Source organism: Onychomys torridus, chromosome 12, assembly GCF_903995425.1.
Source record: "Onychomys torridus chromosome 12, mOncTor1.1, whole genome shotgun sequence".
In the NCBI taxonomy this organism is placed as follows: Eukaryota; Metazoa; Chordata; class Mammalia; order Rodentia; family Cricetidae; genus Onychomys; species Onychomys torridus.
The window spans coordinates 55,903,082-55,924,020 of NC_050454.1; the positions used below are offsets into that span (position 1 = coordinate 55,903,082).

The 20,939-nt window shown below is 37.9% G+C and overlaps 1 protein-coding gene across 2 annotated transcripts in view; it reads left to right on the forward strand.

The window, feature by feature from the left end:
* The window catches only part of Cxadr (CXADR Ig-like cell adhesion molecule), a 54,853-nt gene extending 33,981 nt beyond the window's left edge, over window positions 1–20,872 (forward strand). Inside the window, exons 4-8 of one of the 2 annotated variants that reach the window (XM_036203365.1) lie at window positions 1,008–1,163; window positions 1,859–1,981; window positions 2,457–2,595; window positions 3,612–3,795; window positions 20,339–20,872. In XM_036203365.1, coding sequence (XP_036059258.1) covers window positions 1,008–1,163; window positions 1,859–1,981; window positions 2,457–2,595; window positions 3,612–3,795; window positions 20,339–20,380 — 644 coding nt within the window. In that variant the 3' untranslated portion in view covers window positions 20,381–20,872. Of the gene's footprint in view, window positions 1–1,007; window positions 1,164–1,858; window positions 1,982–2,456; window positions 2,596–3,611; window positions 4,535–20,338 lie in introns of those variants that run through there. The other variant, XM_036203364.1, reaches the window with a different exon arrangement.
* Window positions 20,873–20,939: the final 67 nt, after the last annotated feature.

Below are 20,939 nucleotides of genomic sequence, written 5' to 3' on the forward strand. Positions count from 1 at the left end.
TAACAACTAAGTATCATTTACATTGTAATAAGTATTTCAAGCCATCTGTAGGTAATTTAAAGTCTTTAACAGGAGTAGGTTATGTGCAAAACTATGTCATTTCATGTAAAACAGTTGAGAATAATCCTATTTTTAACCTATAGAGCCTTAAAACCAGTTACCTACTAGAGAACTAAACAATGACTATGCAGGAACATTTGTTAAATCCTTTGGCTAACATCTATTTTTATTTCATTTGTTAAACCCATTTGACTAACGTATATTAATTACTTCATTTGTTAAGCTCATTTGACTAACATATATATTAATTTCACTTCATAAATGCGATGCCTCCTCAATGAGGTACAAAATGGTGCAATGCCAGGGTGTTAGGCCAGAGTTGGGGTAAGTTGCAGGTAATGAGATTAGTTGTCACTCTAGACCATTGCTCAGAGGTCTGAAAGATAACCTCCAATTTACTTTTTATGACTCTGCTGTCTGAATGGATTTGAATTCATGTAAATACCTAATGTTAAATGGTCTGCGCTGCTCTAAAGTGGATTGTCCCAGTTATCAGCGTTATTCATAAGTGCCCCGATTGTCCAGTAACGACACCTAGAGAGATATGACTTGGCACGTACTCACAGATGGCTGCATTTCAAGGACACAGAATAGGTAAGGAGTGGAGGCTAGCTTCCGGGAGCATCATCATCCAGCCTCATCTCCCTGCTTTTTTTTTTGACATGCGCCTATGGAATGGCCGTGCACAGAGCTGAGCTGCATCTGAGATGTCGCCATACTTTATGCAGTGGCTGCTTGCCTGAGCTCATTACCTGTTTGTGTTTGCTAAAGCTGCGTAAACCGGTGTTGACAACCTACCATTCTCTGTGCCCTTGTCCATTCTGAACCCAGCAGTGGCTGATAAAGAAGTCAGTGGCTATGCATTGTACTTTGTGCTTAAGTAATCCATTAGAAAATCAAATTCTGTTCTCTTACATAAAGCTATAATTTGTTTCCTTTTTCTTCAGTTAAGCCTTCAGGTACAAGATGTTTTGTTGATGGATCAGAAGAGATTGGAAATGACTTCAAACTAAAATGTGAACCAAAAGAAGGTTCCCTTCCACTGCGGTATGAATGGCAAAAATTGTCAGACTCCCAGAAAATGCCCACTCCGTGGTTAGCAGGTACTGCTTCTGGCACAAAATGATGCCCATGGGCCCCTGTTGGATTTAAACCTAGTAGAGTTTGTATGTGTGTGTTACATTTTAAATTCCTTGGTCTATGTAGAATGATCCAAATCACTATGAAAGTTATTCAGTATTTTATAATCACAACCAAGTGTCCTCAAAGAAGAAATATTTCTAGAAAGATTGCACCTTTAGGGTATTGTAATTAGTTACTTTGGAACATCTTTTTTTTAATGTGGAGAAATGTTCAAGGTCACAAATTAGTGGCAAAAGTATCATAGTGGAATCACGGCTGTTCTGCCTGGATTCTTACTATGCTACAGTAACTTACCCATGTAAGTTTAAACCAAACAACCTATGTGCAGTAACAGGAGCTAAAAAGTTACACATTGGCTAAATGTAATCATGCATCTCATAACAGAACTGCAACACAGTGGATGGACCAACCACCTTGCTTTAGCTGAGGCTGTGGCTGAGGGCTTGTGGTAACTGTCAGCTTGCTTGTAGGGCTGGCAGGCTCATTGCATGAATCTGGAGATGTGGGTCTGCCTCTGGCAGTGTGCTTGTGTCCAGCATTGTCTGTCTTTGAACAGTTTTGTCAGACTTCTGTAAGGTTTATTAGCGTTATTAAAAACGGAAAGTACTACATCCTGTAACAATAAATTTGCCCCCCCCCCCCACTTCTTCCATAGAAATGACTTCACCTGTTATATCTGTGAAAAATGCCAGTTCTGAGTATTCTGGGACATACAGTTGCACAGTCCAAAACAGAGTGGGCTCTGACCAGTGTATGCTACGTCTGGACGTTGTCCCTCGTAAGTGACTAATTTCATCCACTTAGCTCCTCTCCTTGCCTCATTTAGTCAGCGAGGGTGAAGGCAAGGATGCTCACTTTGATTAGAACACTGTGGGTGTTTACTGGCTCCTCTATTTCATGCAGAAGAAAAGACACTTTATCAATAAGACCATCATTTTAGTAGCTAAAAGTTGTCAAATCAGCTTTGGTACACTATTCAGCCATTCAAGAATGAGAAGCCTCTAACACTTTCTTGTGCCAATCAAGATGGCTTTGACTTAAATTTCATCTGTTTTTTTTAATTTTGGTGATTTGACATTCAAAAAAAATATTTTTACACATTTTTCTTCCTAGACAAAAGCCTTGCTGATCTGTCTTTTAAAAGTTAATATATGCAATGAAATGAGTCTGTCTATGTCTGCCATACTTTCAGTACTGAGCCATGTGTTGTGGGTCTTCTTCCTCCTACTCATTCGGTTGAAATCTTCTTCTAGCTTCGAATCGAGCTGGCACAATTGCAGGAGCTATCATAGGAACGCTGCTTGCTCTTGTGTTCATCGGGGCCATCCTCTTTTGCTGTCATAGGAAACGCAGAGAAGAGAAGTATGAAAAGGAAGTTCATCATGATATCAGGTAATTGAGTGGAAATAGGTTGGACAGGTATATAAGAAACGGTTACGTTTGTAAATGGCAGTTCTCGAGGTACTCAAATGAGCAATAGTATGAAAACTGTGTACAAACTTTGGTCCCTCCTCTCAAATCATTTCCAAGCATTCATGTTCAAATGCATCCCTCCATCCACTATTCAGATTTTCTTAGCCTATTTTGAGAATCACGCCAAATGGTTGTCTCAGGAACGCCTGGCCTTTCATGGGAAAAGACTTGATTGTCGTTAGTGACAGTGGTAGTTTGTGGAACTGGTAATGCAATTGTTTTTCTTCTTGGGACAGTCTCACCAAGTTGCTCACACTGACCTTGAACTCATAATCCTTGTGCTCCCATCTCCTAGTTGTGGAGTCACAGGCACACACTACCACACATGGCTTATTCTTTTAAATATTCTAAACTGGTAGGTTTTAACTAGGATTATACTTTAAAGAAATAACAGATGACATAAGTACATTAACCACCTGGAAATTGCTGTTGGGTCTGGAAGTTGGAGATTGGAGCACTTATTTTATTAAGATACACCCAAAGTTATTCACGTTTATAGTCTATTCAGTGCTTGATGAAAATTCTTAGCTATGAATTCTTAGGTTTTGAAAACAGAAATATATGGTTTCTAAAGTCTTAGAGGACTTTCCCAGGTGAAAGGAATTCTTTCTTTCCTTTGGGGGTACAAATTTATGTATATGTGTTAGTGCTTTATTAACTATTAATGCTATTGCTAACTAGATAATCATTGATGCTAATATATGAAACTTTGACCCTCATTAGACAAAACCATATGCATTGGTGCAAAAACCATAGTTCATTAACTGATTTTTGTGCTTTGACCAAGAAAATAATTTGGGACAGGTACATACATAATTAATGATGTTAGGGCTTGCTTTGCTCAATGTTTGTATTTTTGTGCTTACCCATGATGTGTAGCTTACATAATTGTAGGTTTTTAGAAACTACTATGTGTTGGGGACTTTGTTTTGCAGGGAAGATGTGCCGCCTCCGAAGAGTCGGACATCCACTGCCAGGAGCTACATTGGTAGCAACCACTCGTCCCTGGGATCCATGTCCCCTTCCAACATGGAAGGCTATTCCAAGACTCAGTATAACCAAGTCCCCAGTGAAGACTTTGAACGCGCTCCTCAGAGTCCAGCTCTGGCACCTGCTAAGGTAGCTGCCCCTAATCTTAGTCGAATGGGAGCGGTTCCTGTGATGATTCCAGCACAAAGCAAGGATGGGTCTATAGTCTAGAACTCTATATCTCCCTTTGCTGTTTTCCATGGTTCATTTCTTTTCTTTATTATAACAAAACCTATTCTAGTCTACATTTTAACAGCAGCCCCAATACACACACACACACACACACACACACACACACACACACACACACACACAAAGACGTTAATAAGAAACTAAGAAACATGCTCCACAGATTTCTTGATTATAGTGAAACACTAAAGACTTAATAGTAATGGCATTGACCATCTGGAGAAGATGAGTTTTCTTAACAGGTTGATTTCAATGGGCATCTGATGCTAAAAAAGATATGGCACTTTGAATATGATGTCATAAGTGAAGAAATTTGTGAATTTATATGTATACCAAATTGATACTTGAATCATCTGAAAATGGTACTTTGCGGTTTCTAACATTATTTTTAGGTTGTCTGTCTTATTTAGTTATGAACAATAGTATCCCCTAAATTTAAGAAACATCCACGGAAAAATGACTTAATGTTTGAATTTGTTTGTATAATCTCTCTGAGAATTCTAAGTGTATTTGGGATATCTCTAAGAGTAGGAGACACTACAGTGTTTTAGAAATGACTAGTTTCATTTCTAAGTCATTCATAAACAAGATGAAATGATTTCTTTCTTCTTTTTGTGTTTTCTTTTGAGATAGTGTCTTAGTATGTAACGTAGGCTGGCCTCAAATCATGATCCTTCTGCTTCACCCTCCTGAAAGCTGGGATTACAAGTCTGTATTAGTGTACTGGCTATAGAACAGTGTCAGTATCCAACTAATAGACTGCAGAGGCAACAGGAAGTAGTAACCCTTTATGTGCCATGGAAAAGAAGCACATTGGAGAGTCAGCAGAAGCATTTGCTTCTGCTACACATGGAGATGAAACCCTTGAGTGTGTCTGGTGCCTCGGGGCCTGTGGACGTCTGCAAAACTCTGACTAGACAGACTGAGGATTTAGGATTTGTCCATCTACAACTAAACACTGGCCTTCCACTTTAAGTGATGTTTTTGCAATGAAAAAAAGGACAACAAAAATGTTAATTTACTATCTGGCAGTTATAGATGAGAATTCTCCATTTATTGATTTTTAGATTTGTATTTTGTTTTGTGGCAGGCTGTACTGCACATTTTATGTTGTAGGAATATGTAATCTAGGCTTACTATCTGGAGGACAGTTCCTGGAGGTTATTTTTCTCCAAGACTCAGCGAACAAACCTACTTTTGAGGCAAGTTAGGTGTCTCTTCCACCAGCCCTGAATTCCAGACTTGGGCAATGTGCTTGCTGTCTTGTGGCCAAACTAGCTTCTTTATAGTTTTCACAAATCAAGTTTCTTAGTTTTCTGAAAGTGACTTACTCTTAAAAGAATTTTAAAAAGGAGTAAAGGGAATACTCCTATCTGCCAAATGTATTAAATATAGTTTTTGTAGAAAAAAGTGAATTTATTGTTATTTCCCTTAAGATTGTGAGGGAGTGTGCGTAGAATATAATGAGCCAGCAGTTTCCTTAATAGTAGATGCGGTCTGTAGTAAAAGATGTCATTAACTCCAAAACCTTTCCCCTAGGGAATCGTTTTCTGTTCATCTCTTCAGGTGCTGCACTGGTAAATGCTACATTATAAATTAATGTTGGCATGCATTTACAATTAGGCAGAGTATTGTGTATACATTTTAATGGTGAATTTAAGATGAATGTCCATGTAATGGATTCGTGTACAGTTTTACATATTTGGAAGCATTTTGTAAAGTAGGTTTAAACCTCACATAAAATTACTTTTGATATTTGTGTTAATGTTTTCATCTGTGCCTTTTTGGGTAATTTGATTTCCACTATGACTTTCTGGTGCCTATGAGCTGGCTATCACCTACCTGGAAGGTGCTTAGAGGTGAAGGTACTATTTCCCCAGCACATCACTGTGACTCCTTTCTACCCTTACAGTCTCAATCTTGCCTCTTCTCCTCTGCCCTCTTTTTGATGTCACTTGAGTGATATCATTGTTTATAAAGATTAAAAAAAAAAATCACATGCCCTGTACTCTTTGACTGTGTTTCTGATTTATAACCATAGCCATGTTTGACTGTCAGATGTTTGGCATTTTTATAAGATATAACAAGAATAAATTAGAATGTGAATTTTAATGATTTTTACATAATGAAGATTATGCTTGCTACAAATTACTATAGAAAGTAGATGTGTGTAACCTTTTCCTTTCCTTATACTTTGTATTTATTTAAAGGCAAACAAAACCTAGAGTATCTGAGTATTTCAGCCCACATCTGTAGCAACTATAATCTCAAAGACAAACTTGTTTAAAAAACAAAACAACTAAAAACTAGAAGGAAAACAAAAGACCAATAGGATACAGAATTAGAGATACAGTTACATTTTAGGCTTTGGTATGTAGTTATTCTCATTGTAAGTTTCAGTTTACCCAAAGCTCAGACAAGTACTGATAGTTTCCCAAACAATTCTCACTGATGATTGTAACTGAACCAGGGAGCAAGTATTTGTTCTAGAATGAACACTTGTAGTGGTCAACAGTTCAAGAACTTTATTAATGCATTTTAACTGGAGTGCCAGTAACAGCCAGTGCCACACTGTGTCTTCACAGCAGCCCTTTTTGATTCCACTTTATACATGAGAGAGACTTAGAACCATATTTTAATGTTACCTGGGGTAATCTGGAGAGATGACACTGGATTACATTGTCTGTGCTTGGAATACAGAAATTTATAGTATTGTTAATGATAATCTGACTGATATTTTCTTGTTAGACAGCCCTCCCTGCTGCTGCTGCTGCTGCTCACAGTCTTGTGTTGAGTTCCCTGACTAGTTAGATAGATAAACCTTTCCTTAAATTTGAGTTATCTGCCAAGGATTTATTAGAATGGAAACACAGACTGGGTGTGTCTGGGGGGGAAAGATCCATATAGATTATGGAAATGCCTGTGATTATACACATCTTTGATCCCAGAACTCTAGAGGTGCAGGAAGATCTTGGATTTGAGGCCAGTAGCCAGTTCAAAACAAGACTGAGCTACATCGAGAGACCTAAGACTTGGGGGTTGAACTCAGTGGTACAGTGTTTTGTCTCAAATAAGTAAAGACTCAGGTTTGAATCTGAATTCTTTTAAGACATGAATTTCAGATTGAGCCCTGGGAATTTAGAATTTAAGTGAAGAGGCAAGTAAACGTTTTGATTAAAAAGAACTCACTGCATGGAGTTGGCTATTCTTTAATGTGTGACTTATTAAATAACTACTGGCTCTGTGTATACAGCATGTAAATTTGAAGCTATGTGAATGTTCATAGGTTTTCTTTTTTTTCCTAAATTTTGTTTCACCTGTGTTTAGAGTGCTCCAGCTGCCTTATTTCAGTGTGAAAAGAAAAAGTTCATTTTTAGGTGTTGAATGCTTTAAATGTGTCACTTGCAGAGTAGTGTGTAGAAAAATGCTGGCACAATTTTAAGTGGTTTGTGACATTGTATATTATATATGTACATATGTCTTTATAACATCCTTGTGTTTCGTAGTATAAATGTTCTGGGCAAGTTTTAATATTTCAATTGCCTCTGGATATTCCAGCAATAAAGGCAACATGTTCTGCAATAGAATTTCTTCTTTGCCTACTTTGACACTAAAATAATACATATCTGAGCAAGACAGGATTTGAAAATATTACAGAAAGGGAGTAATACTAAGAATACATAGGTTGGTGAATTGTGGTTATTTTTCCTTTTGGGAGGCCGACCATTTACCTTGCAGAATTTGACCCTAAGCTCTAAGATCAAGCTTACAAACTATATGTCCGAGTTTGTAGTTCAGAATACAGACACCATCAGCAGGGCTGGGCGTTAGTCAGACACCGAAGGCTCTGCCAAAGACCAGCTCTCTGGTTTCTGCTCATTTGTTTAATGACATAGGTGTTGAGAGGACCACAATTCACTAATTGACTTCTTCTTGTCCCTAATTGTGCATTTTGGCAATAAATACAGTGGTACTAAGAATACTAATCTGACACCCCACATTTGCAAAGTGGAGTATGGGTAGTGTCATTTTCAGATTTTGCATTTCAAATTTCTGGCTTGCATATCCAGTGATGCAGATTTTAAAGTTTGTAAGAACAATTTTGTTTAAAAACAGAAACTTGCTCTTAGTTTGTGACCTTGTGTACTTTTGAAATAAAATGAAGAAAGCAGTTCTCTGCCTTGTGTTGTTGCTTTATTTTGCTTTCACAGACATCTCCTAAAGCTTCAGTATGCTTTCCTTCCTGCTTTCCTTCCTCAAGCCTCTTCCACCCTCAGATCCCTTGCACAAGACTAAAGATTGTTACCGTCCTATATTAATCAACCATACATATATGCCACTCCAGGACATGTATTTGCTTGCTAATATGCAATGTTGAAGTTGAAGCTTCTGGAATCCCATAATTGTAGAAATAAACCCATGTTTTTCAGATGAATTAAAAGTATGTATAAATACATTCTAAACACAGACATGTTTTGGTCCCTTCCTGCTGCATTAGAAGGATCTCTTATACCAGCCATTTATAAACCAACTGCTCACAGATCTGGAAGCTGGGGAACACAAGCCATAGCACCAAGAGAGTCTGAGGAGGGCCTGTTTTGTTGTGTCTTCCCCAGGTGGAATGGAGCAGAGCAGCTCATTTGTGCCTTTCCTAAGGACATTCATTCCAATCAAGAGGGTGGAACCTTCACGACTGTCACTTTCCAAACTCACTTCCTGTCACATTACCAGTGAGGGTTCAACGTAAGAATTTCAGGAAAGCATAAACATTCAGATCACAGCAACAATCATCCCATGGTTTAAAGCTATTTTTACAGGCTTCAAAGGTTGATTTCAAGAAAATGGGGCATTGAAGTTTCTGTAAGAATACATGTTGAGGAGTAATTTGGTTATTTGCCAAGTTTTCTCAGCCTCAACAGCATCAACACTTTGGGCAACTATCCCCACTGTAGACTGGTACTGGCACCTACTCAGATGTCAGAAGTACCCTTGCCTCCACCTCCGTTGTTACGGTCAAGTGTCTTTAAACATTGTCGTTGACCCTACACTGTCTAGGGAAGGTGGCTAATAGGGCCACTTGAGAAGCAGTGGCTTATACTAAATCAAATGTCTTAGTGGAGCTAACACAAAGAGCATAGGATTACTGTTTGCTTCAATTAACTACAGTTTCATCGACCTTAAAGTAATGATAGTTACCTACTTAATGAGATGCCTGGTTTTAAAGAGAATTGGCATGATAAAAATTTTTGTATTCATCTTTGATATTTGAGATACACAGAATTTCAAAGTCCATATAAAATAAAATGTCATGTGAAACTATGGTGCACAATTGAATGCCTTTAATTTAGACCATAGTTTAATCTTAATTCTAAAGATCATATGATATTCCTGGCTAATTGGGTAAAACCTAAACTGACTAAACACTGAATGTAAAGTAACTTACTAAATTACTACAAAAAAGGTCTAGTATCTGTCTAAGGGCATAGCTGAATGTAATTTCAAAATGCAATAATGACATCGGTCAAAAGGTCAGGTTGGGGCCAGAAACCAAGCTCAAGTTTAATTAATTTTGCTGGTGTTTCTGAAGTGGAAGTGAGGTTACTTCAGTGCCTTTTTAACATTGATAAGCATTTGTATAGAAAAGAAAGGTGCTGTCTTACAAGAACAGCAAAGAAATCCTCTCCTTGGTTGATTTCAAGAGCTAATGAAGAGCTGAGATAGAACTGCTAGTCTATGTAGTATGTTGGCTAGTTTTGATATCCTAACCCTTTTTGGTATAAAAATCGAGGGAGACCTGCTAAGATACCTGAAACACTCTTCTTAGACTTTAGTGTTCAGAATACATTATAGTACAGTTGTCTCTTAAGTCTTTAAATGACTCGTCTTCTGAAAGTGGTTATTTACAAATGATTTCTGTGTGTACTTGTACCTGTTGCTAGGCCTTCCTTCCATAACTACCACAAACGATGAGGCTTAAGTAAGACTGAAGGGCTAGTCAACATGGTGGCAGGGATGGCTCCCTCTGCAAGCTGTGAGATGGATGATGATTCCAGGCATCCATCCTTGGCTTGTCCATGGGTCTTATCTCCCTGATTCTCTTCACATTCTTTCTTCTGTAAATACCTGTCTCTGTCCATATTTCCTTGTTTCGTTTGTTTTTCAAGACGGCGTTTCTCTATGTATAGCTCTGGTTGTCCTGGAACTAGCGCTGTAGACCAGGCTGGCCTTAAAATGGAGATCCGCCTGCCCCTGCCTCCTGAATGCTGAGATTATTTGCATGCATTACCATCACCAGCTCCCAACTCATTTCCTCATAGGAATTTGGAGTGGTAGGGACAGTTGAACTCATTATAGTGATGATTGCAAATTACAAAGGAGGGCCCTAACAAAACAGTCAAAATTGATCCAGAATATCTGCCTAGAGGATTTTCTGTTTAATATACAGTGATTTTGTTTTTGTGTTTGCTTTCTGTCCTGGAGCTGAGATCTGCTTGCTTCTGCCTCCTGAGTGCGTGGGTAAAAGGTGTGCACCACCACCAACACCCAACTTTAATATAAACAAAAAGTGATACCTTCACTTGCTTCATCCATTCTCCAGAGTCTAATATCTTTAAAAAATATGAAATGGTAATACTCTGTTTAAACTTACGTGCTCATCAAGTGAAAGGTAGACGAACTGCAAATTAATTTGTCTTTATGAATCTTGCTGGTAAGATGGAATGCCTTTTTTTCAGGGAAGCAGAATTAAAAGTTGTCTTTACGTTAAGGATAACTGGGTCTGAATAGTTTTCTTTATAGTGTTTTAGGACATGAAAAGGTGAAATGTAGGAGACAGTGTGAAAATACAAGGCACACTCTCACCAGTGTTTGTTTCTGCTCCCAGTTGGTCAAAAAGCTGCCCTTTAAATGCTATCAGTTTATGAATAGGTATTCAAGGAACCAGACGAAAAGCCTAAGTATACAATGGAATGTATGATCAGTTTGTTTCCTTGCAGGAATATTCTGTATATACACAGGTAACAATTTATGTGTTTTAAAGCACCTCCTGTTTACCTTTAAAAGTTAGCAGGCCAGGATTGGTCACAAGGGAGGAAGGACTAGGTTTGGGGTTGGAGCAACTGAGTGGAAAAGTGAAGTGGGACAGGAAACGGAAGACTAACATTTGACGTGTTGAGATATAGCTCTGTTACAGGGATAGAGCACACAAAGGGTTTTGTTTCTTCTTTAATTCTGGTAAAATGGTAACTGGTAACTGAGTTATATACCTGGACCAAAACATAAAATCAATACTATTATAGACAAAAAGTTGGCAGAGTATAACCATGGCAGACAATATAGAGGGGAAAGGTGGCAGTTACAGCCTTGATTTGTCCATGTTGGAATTGAGGTTATGGAATTGTTTTGAACCCGTTGAAGGCCAGGAATTTACTTGAATAGGGAACTGGTGATGTTGAAATCCCTAAGTTTATCTAGAGCATGAGAATGCTGGATTGGAGATAAAACATTGGGATTTAAGTGCATGTGTGTGTTAGTGGTCACACATAAATGAAGATGAGGGAGCAAACCCTGTAGTCCTACAGTCTAACAGGAAGCAGGGAAATGAGAGTGTGTGTGAATGTGTGAGTGTGTGTATGACCGAGTCAGTATTTAGGATCCAGTGCTATCAGCCAGTGTAAACGATAGGGAAGAAAATTAAAAAAAAAAAAAAAAAAAACAACAAAAAACCAAAAACAGCTATCACACTTCTCAGAGCTGAATCCACCTTTACATAAAAATGTGCGAGAGAACAGATTCTCCGTAGTTGAGCTGCAGGTAATTTACAACTGCCCCAATGTTCTTCACAGTAAGCCACTGCTGGATGTATTCCCCCCAACGTGTTTCTCAGTTTCTTTTAGTCAAGTTGCTGCAATTTCTACCTTGAGCAGTTTTATGGAATGTGCACAAACTAGGTGAAAGAATGAGTTATTTTGCCCTTGAAAAGAAAATGATTAGGTGACATAGTAGGTTAGCTGTTACACACTATTCCAATATAAATTTTGGCCACTGGCACTGTGTTCTTTTAATGTTAAGTAGGACAGTTTCCCTATTGCACAGTCCCAGAACTGTCAACAGGAAGAACATTTCCAGGAAGCATTGGGAGAAGGGAGAAATCAAACCAGTAACTCCAACTTGTAGCCTGCTGTAAAGTTGAGAATCTTCTAACATGCACCAGGATTTTAATGTGAAAAGTAGAGAGCAATTTACCCATTCAGAGAAACAACATAACATAAATCAAAATTCAAGTTAACCAAGAGGAGATGAAGTCTTTCCCTGTCAATTAAAATGCTAGCATGTACTATGTACTAGCTAATAAGACTTCAATGTGTTTGAGTTTGAATGGAATTTCTTAATGTTATAGTTAAGCAATATGCCATACTTAAGTGGGGAAAAAAGTTAAATAGCAATTTAAAATTTACAAAAAAAAAAAAAAAGGAATGCCAACAGACTTTACAATGTTAAATTTTCAAAACTGTAAATGTCTACGACAGTTATAGGAATATCAAACTTTAAGAGATAGTTTTGAGGCGGTAGTTTGACATTTTCTCCAACACACATTTATTACTTCTGTAAATCATGTACTTCAGTTACTAAAGCAACACTTCAAGTCCATCAGTATATCGAAGCCTCCAGTGATTTGACCCCGCGACCCCTAACACCAGGGACTGCCTGTTTAAATGATTAATCACTAAAATGTTAGCAAATTAGAAATGTGGCTCCTTTACAGTTTGCTTAAAGACGATGGCTTATGATCCCTTAGTACCATATCAGTTGTCTCATGGAATTCCTTTTGGTTTCTTTGAGACCATGTTGAATATCCCGCAGTCAGTTTTGGAGCAGAAATGTAGGGCTGCTCATACCTACATCACCTCACACAGAAAGGATTTTAACTGTGCTACAAGAGGATCCGTTAGGCCCACAAACTAGAGCTTGCTAATAGAGACAAGTTTTACTAAAGCTGCCCTGTCAGCCTTCTGTCTTACCTTGACTGTACTGCAGTATAAAGAATCTTCTAAGGGAGGAAAGCTTGTAGTGTGGGGTGCTTGATGTGTGTACCATTTCATCCTATATTCATCTGGATACTGTTTTGCAAACCTAGATGGCTCTTATTATTTTCACATTTGACTATTCAAGTTTTGCAAATCTGGAAGTTAGAAGTACTGCTCTCATAATGGCAAAGCAAGGAACATGTTTGGGGAAGAATCTCTGATAAAAGTTTGGGATTTTTTGGGTAGTTATTTTTAAGCCAGAGAAAGGTAAATTGAATTAAATCTGCATCAGAAATATTACTATATAATGTCCTGTTATTTCATTCATCATTGTATACGTATGAAAAAGGCAAGATCCAGAAAGGTTTTGCTTTCACAAGGCCTTATAAAATAAAGTATGTCTCTTGATTTTTGGTCTAGTCTTTTTCTAGAAATCTTGGCTTCTTGGCACTGAGGGAAACTGACAGGAAGTGAAGAGTTAGTGTGGCGCTCTCTTGCACCTCTCCCAGTTTCCTTGGCAACAGCAGCCAGGGAGGCCACCTTCCTCACCAGTCCCTCTGGTTAGCTATTTTCAGACACTGTTACCAATAGGTGTTCTAGAGTCTTAAGTTGTATGTAGTCCCTACCTTGGATTTTTTTCTCCCTTCTGTATGCTGGTATATTCAACAGAATCACACTTTTAATTTCAATCACACTTAATTTCAAGGTTTTCCTGGACTGTGAAATAGGGCTCCATATTCCTGGCAATGCTGGACAGTGGAATAGCAAGCTGTAGCTACCAGGCAGCCACATGGCCACAGGCTGATACTGGATGATGTACTGTTGCTAAGCTATGGTTGACATATTAAATGCATGTACAGGATGTAACAATAAAAAAAACTGTACATAAAAAATTTAATAATCAGAAGTACACCGATGTTCAAATATTTAAGGAATGTATTTTAATGACATTGAACTTAGACCTTTTTGTTTGCTACTCTTGGTTGTCAGGGAAGAGAGGTTGTACTATAAATCTGAAAAGCAAATCCCTTGTTAGGTCCTGTATTTTAATAGTAATGCCTTTCAGTATATCAAGCACTATGATCAAAAGTGCTATGATTGAAATTATTCACCAAAGAATTATTCTAGCTATCAAAATGTCACACTAGTGGAAGAAACTTGTGCTTGTTTTTGTCTGGATTAACCCTTTTGGTTGTTTTGAGGCAGGATCTCACTGTGTAACCCATGCTGACCTCTAATTCTGTCTCCTGGTCTCTGAGACTAGCTATGTTCCACTTCATTAGGCATCTCTCCGCTTCTTATGCACAACAGCGGACAGAATCAGGTTACAGTTAACCACACAAATGTAAAAGTAGGTTTCATTTACTAACATTTCATATGACAAAACTAATTTATTTTTCTTGTTTCAGTCATTTCAGATAAAGCTAAAATATTTAGAAAAATGCTTGAGAAAGGCCTTCATTTTGTAACCCAGGTTCGCCTGGAACCTACTATGTAGCCCAGGCTGGCTTCAAACTTGGGTCAACTCTTCTGCCTCAGCTTCCTTTCCCCAAACAAATATAAACCACCATGCTGGTTAAAAAAATTTAAATATCCCTGTCCCCTACTCTGACCAAGCGGGAGCTCAAACCCAGGGCCTCATACATGCTAGCCAAACCCCCAGATCACTCTACTTTTATGTTCTGTGGATGATGTGTCTCGCTGTTGATCTACAATATGTAAAAACAATGTTTTCCGTCTCATGAACAACCCACATCTGACTGTTTTGTTGAACTTGACTGCTTTCCTTACAATATAGTGAAAGTCGGCAGTCAGGAGATTAATTGGTACGTTTCTGGACCTTGAAGGGAATACCCCCTATCACCATCAGGACTGTAGAGTACAGGCTGAGATACTTGATGGACCACTTCCAAGAGATCTGCAGCTTAACGTCTAATGACAAAGACTCATTCAACCAATTGAACATACATAATAGCAGTTTGAATATGAAAACTAAAGCACATGTATATAGAAGGAAAAACACCCCCCTCCATCCTCCAAAATTCCAGCAGTTGCTATATCTGCAAAAGGGATGGAGGGGTTTTAATTTATCTTCTTTTTGTACATATACTTTACTGAATGGATACTATGATAAACATAAAAACAACTAATAAAGACAGGTATATTGTACACAACTATGGAACACTTAAAAATTTCCATTACTGTAGGAAGTGTTGCTTCAGATTATAACCACTAACTTTTCATATCAAGGGGACATTACTTGGAATCCAACCTTTAGCTTTGACACTAAGAGTATCTGACGCCCTCTTGTGGCCAACAACTTTTATAGGTGTTTGATTTTTCATTGAAATCTATCAGAATCATACCTTGTTTCCTATATAAAAAAAAATCACATAGCATTATTAACAATTTAAGACTGTCAACTTCCATCACCCAGCTCTTAAAAGCATGTATCCTAGAGTTACAACGTCTGAGTTTAAAGTTCTAAAGTCATATTGCCCTGGACAACTTAAATACCCAGTTTCCTCTTTTGACAGACAGTAATAGGACATACAGGTTTACCATGGAATGGAAAGTACTTATAGTACTTAGTTTTCAATAGGTTAGGGAAAAGTTTTTATTATATATGTACATACACATGAACTACCGTAGTAGTAACCTTGATTATGAGGTTAAGTTGCATTTTTACTTTTTTTTAGTAAGAGCCTAGTCTTTTTGTGTAGGCTGGCTTCGAACTGGCCTTGAACTTGACGTTTTCCTGCCTCTGCCACCCAAGTGCTGAGACTTCATGTACATGCTACTCTGGACAGCTAATAAGCCAGCAGGTACTATTAGTCTTACCTTCTATACTGACTTTTCGCCTTCCAGATACCTCATGTAAACATACTGAGTATTAATACTTGCCAGGTACCAGTGTCTTTTATTTGTCACTTCATCTCATATAAACAAATTCCAAGCCAGGCCTGGTGGCTCATGCTTATAATCCTAGCACTCTGTAGGTAGGTAGAGGCAAGGGAATTGGGAGTTCAAGGTCATTCTCAGTACACACAGACCCTGGATCAAGAACCAAGGACACAAAGCCCTCTAAGGCACAGTCTATTCTCATTACCTTTTATATGTACTCTCAGCCAGCCCTCTCATAACACTGTGGACATGTCTTCTCTTCAGTAGACTCAGATCACTCTCACTGGCTCCATGCTGCTGCACAGCATGGATGGATTACAGTCCTTCGTTACCGTATGTTTCAACAGAGCGTTCTGTATATATATTCTACGAGTATCAGCTAAAAATGAATCCAGTGGACCTAAGTGCTTTAACAAACTGTTTTTATCCCTCCAGTTAAAGAACTATAGAATTGTGGCTCCCAGTTTATGTTTTATGGGAGTTCTTAGTGTGCCAAAGAGTAGTTCTCCGATTGTTGTGTTTTCTTTCACTCTCTTTTCTTCTGTTTATCTTGTCCAACTCCAACGTGTTAGTTTTTGTTTTATCATATTACATTATCCCTTAAAAATAAAATCAATTTAAAAATCAAGCTAGTTAAAAAAAATTAGAGAAATAATGCTCAACAGAAAAATCCAAAGAAATAAGAAGCAGAGTAAATGGTCTGTACTTAGCAGCCTTTGTCCTTCCTCTGAATATACTGTCCAAACACTGTTTTTTTCAGACAGTATAGACATCATCGTAGATAGGATATTTTCATGTTCTCACCTCTAATGTTCTATGCCATTATAAACTCATCTACTCTTTTTTCCCCGTAGCCACATAGCATTTTCCATATTACCTGGAATACATGTTTTAAATTTTATTTAATTGCTCTTTGATTGTGGCTGGCTTTTTTGTTGTTATCCCAAAATACATTACACTAAACACTTTTCCATAGCTGATAGTCCCTCTATTGAAGTACTTTTGTAGATACATCTCTCAAAGTACAGTTGCTAGGTGAAAAGATCTACAGTTCAAAACTGTAACTGCCTTACAAAAAGTTATATTCCTTTACCTCTCCACTTACACATGTTCTCAATAACGGGATATTACTTTTTAAATTATATTTATTTAGCCAAAGTCATGTTTATTTGCAGGGTGCTACGGGATATTCCAATACATGGATACATTGTACATTATTTACACAATAATGGGGCTTATTAATCCTGCCTGCCTAATTATCTTCAAACGTAGTTACTATGAAGCTGATACTCTTCCTGGCCTCAGCACTACACAAGTGCTACATGAGCCAGCTAATGAAGCAGAGATGCTTTTCATCATCTCCCTAGTTTACATTTTATGATCTCAACTGATGTGTGTAAATTAGAACGGTGTTTTCAAGTCCTGTGAAATTCTTAAGTTCATAACTTTATGAGAGTTCTTTCTGTAGCTATTGCATTTTGAGATTTTTAGATAAATTGTTTTATGCAATAAACATCAAACTACACTGCTATAAGTTCTCATGCTTTTGATAACTATTAAATGTCTCTATTTTGGTCCTACATTGAAGATGGCCTTTATGCACTGGGAAGCAGGTAGCAATTTCTGCAGAGTGTACACATTTCACACAGGCGCATCCATGTACATATTTCACTAACTGGAGTCTATTTCCAGAGAATATATGGGAAAAATTTGGCAAAACTAATGTTAACACTGTGTTCCAGATTAAGTTACCCAAAAATTGATAATTAAGAAAAAAGCAAAAGACTGCTCATCTTGGGCATTGCTACAATTATTTCTCTTATGTGTGAGCTTTCTCCTTGGCCAGTAGTTTTCTTGTCCTCTTGGCCACACTGTCACTTAAGTTTGATTTATAGTTCAAACAAAACTGCTGTCACATTTTTAGTTCCTCTCCTCAGATACAACTAAACAGTTTGTAACAAGGAACTAAGACTTAGTGGTTAATATAGAAATGCTAATATCTTGTATTAAATTTCATTTAACATAATTTCTGCCTAAGATTTCTCTGTCAAATCTTGGTCTGATCCCTGACCTCACAAGTTCCCAAAAGTCCACAGACGTTATGTAGGTAACAAACTGTATGTGGTGTTGGCACCATGGAGCACAAGCCTTAAGTCCTGTTTTTAAGTTGAGGCTTAAGTTAATTAGCTTGCTGTCATCCTGGACATCAGAGTCCTTATTTAACTGAAATAAAAATGGCACAAATCATGCGGTGATTATGAGGATTAAACACATGATCACAAAGCTGATGGCTTAGATTAAAATTATTATGTACACAGCCAAGTGGTGGTGGCAGCACACGCCTTTAACCCCAGCACACAGGAGGCAGTCAAGAGGATCTCGAGTTCGAGGCCCACCTGGCCTACAGGTCAAACTCTAGGACAGCCAAGGTTACACAGAGAAAACCTGTCTCCAAACCAAACCAAAACAACACACCCCAAAAAAGTACTGTAGTCAAATGTTTTGATATAGTTAAAAAAAATACACACAAATAAGCACTTCATTAATGATATTATAGAACTTACCAAAGAACTTATATTTTTCACACATCCATGTCCAACTTTAACCTCTAAAATTTAGAGCTTTGCTGTTATACCTACAAATACAAAATGGGAAATTAAAAACAGTTCTCATTATCCATTCACAAGCAACTCGTGCTTGAAAGTGCTAAGGCTTTGAAGCTGAAATGATGCAGTTGCTACCAGTCTTCACTCAGTCCAGTCCTGGAAGGGAAACACTGACTTGGTCTTAGTTTCCACTAGAGTATCCCATGCCTCCCAGAACTTAAGAGCCACCTGCTGAGTGGCGATCTGTTTTCAGTAGTTACAAGTTGGAAAAGCTTTACTGTTGAAAGCTTTACTATTACATGAACTTAAAACTCTAAAGCAAGGTAGAGTAGGAATAAAGGTCATAGTCTTATACAGAAAACTATCGAAAATGTAGATAAATTAACAATTAGCTTTCCCAGGGCTGGGGAGATGGCTTAGTGGTTAACAAACAGCACTTGCTGCTCTTGCAGAGAACCCAGGTTTGATTTCTAGAACATACACAGGGTGGTTAAGAACCATTTGTAACTCCAGTTCCAGAGGATCTGATGCCCTCTTGTGGTTTCCCCAGGCATGGCACATAGGCACAGACATTGTTGCAGACAAGACTCATTCACATAAAATATAAACAAATAAATCTAAATATTGGCTTTCCCCAAGCATCATGTAGTTGTCAGGCTAGTTAAGGATTCACTTCTATCATATTTATATGTTTCTGTGTTTGCACACACATGCACAAGTGCCACAGCATTTGTGAAGTCAAAAGACTTGTTGGGAGTTGGCTCTCTCCTACCACCATGTGGGTCTCAGAGATATGTCACCTGGCTTGGAGGCAAGGGCCTTTACCCACTGAGCCATCTTGCTGACTGTAGATTTCTATTTTGCAGTACTGTGCAGAGTTCAACTTGGTGAGTGCTAAAATTAATGCTTTGCTTTCTGAGTGGCTATTATACTTCACTTTTCCCAACAAGTTTACATACCTGTAATATAAGCAAACTAATAGAATAAATGCACTTCCCTTACAAAAATATTCCAAACTTTCTAACTGCCCCCAAATCTGTCATTCTCTCCCTAAAATCCTCCAATACCCACAACAGTACAGCAATGGCCTTAGCAGTTAAACTTATTTTTCAGTGGGGCACGGTGATACATGCCTTAAGTCCCAGCACTGGAGTGCTGAGGTGGATCATTTGAGGTCAGCAATTGGGAGACAAACCAGGGAAACATAACAAGGCTCCTAGCTCAAAATACCTTTTTTTTTTTTTTTTAAATCTCCTCATTTTAAAACTAATCTTCCTTGTGATGCCAATTACCAGTAGGAAAATACTCAGGGGAAAAGTTTTGTGCTTTAGAAATATGCTAAAATTGTTATGGCTTAAAAGTCAGAACACAATGACATTAAAACTAGGAATCTCTGCTGATTAAATATGGTTCTGGATGAAGTTGCAAACATAGTGAACTGTGGTATTAAAAATGACTTCATATTTCACTCCACTGAGTTTTAACTTCATTCTATTTTTCTGTACTTAAATAGTAATTTAAAAAATAGACAAAGCGCTAGGCATGGTGGCCAACACCTTTAATCACAACACTCAGGGAGCAGAAGCAGGCGGATCTGTAGATTGAAGGTAAGCCGATTCTACACAGTGAGATCCAAGACAGCTAGAGCTAAGTAGGGACCGTATCTCAAAAAACCAAAACAAACTAAATGAAATGAACCTGACTACAGGGATGTTTGCAACAGTTGAAGCCTTTTAATCAGTTACTAGGACGTTGTGGTCACTCGCTCTTGGTCACGTTGAATAATTTCAGAGTGAACATTGAAAGGTTAGAGTGATGGGGAAAGCATTACTGATCTTAGTTTTGTTAAATTTACCTTTAGAATACCCAAACTCATAGATGGTTTTTCTTTCTTTCTTTTCTCTGTAGTTCAAGTACACTTACCAGACCGATGGGATTACAGTGGTATAAATACGAAGGACTGAAGAATCTGCAGTACCATACCTTTTTATTTTAGAACTTTAGGAAAGACTAATGCTTTTTAGGAAAAAGCACAACACAACCACCTCTCCCTTGTGTTTAGTTTTTGAGATAAGGTCTTATCTCGCCCAGGCTGGCATCAAATTTGATGTGTAGCTAAATAAGCCCTGACGTCCTGCAACTTCTGCCTCAGCCTCTCAAGTTACGGGATTACAGGTGCCTGCCACCATACCTAGTTTACAGTGATTAAGGATGGCTACAAGAACATTTTTGCCTTCTCCAATGGTATAAGGCATGTAAGTCAGATGTCCTATGAAATTATTATGGGCCAAAATCCTGGTGACAAAGGTCCCATATATATTGACTTTGATAGTTGAAAGTGATTTTATTATATTTATATTTTCAAATAGCTACTGCCAGTAAATATAATTTTTTTTACATGTATATTTTGATATGTGGCCTGTGGGGAACATATGTTCAATAAAAATTGTTTTTTTAAAGAAACATTTTAGATTATTTTCTTTCCTGAGTATCTCTTCTGCCTTCTCCT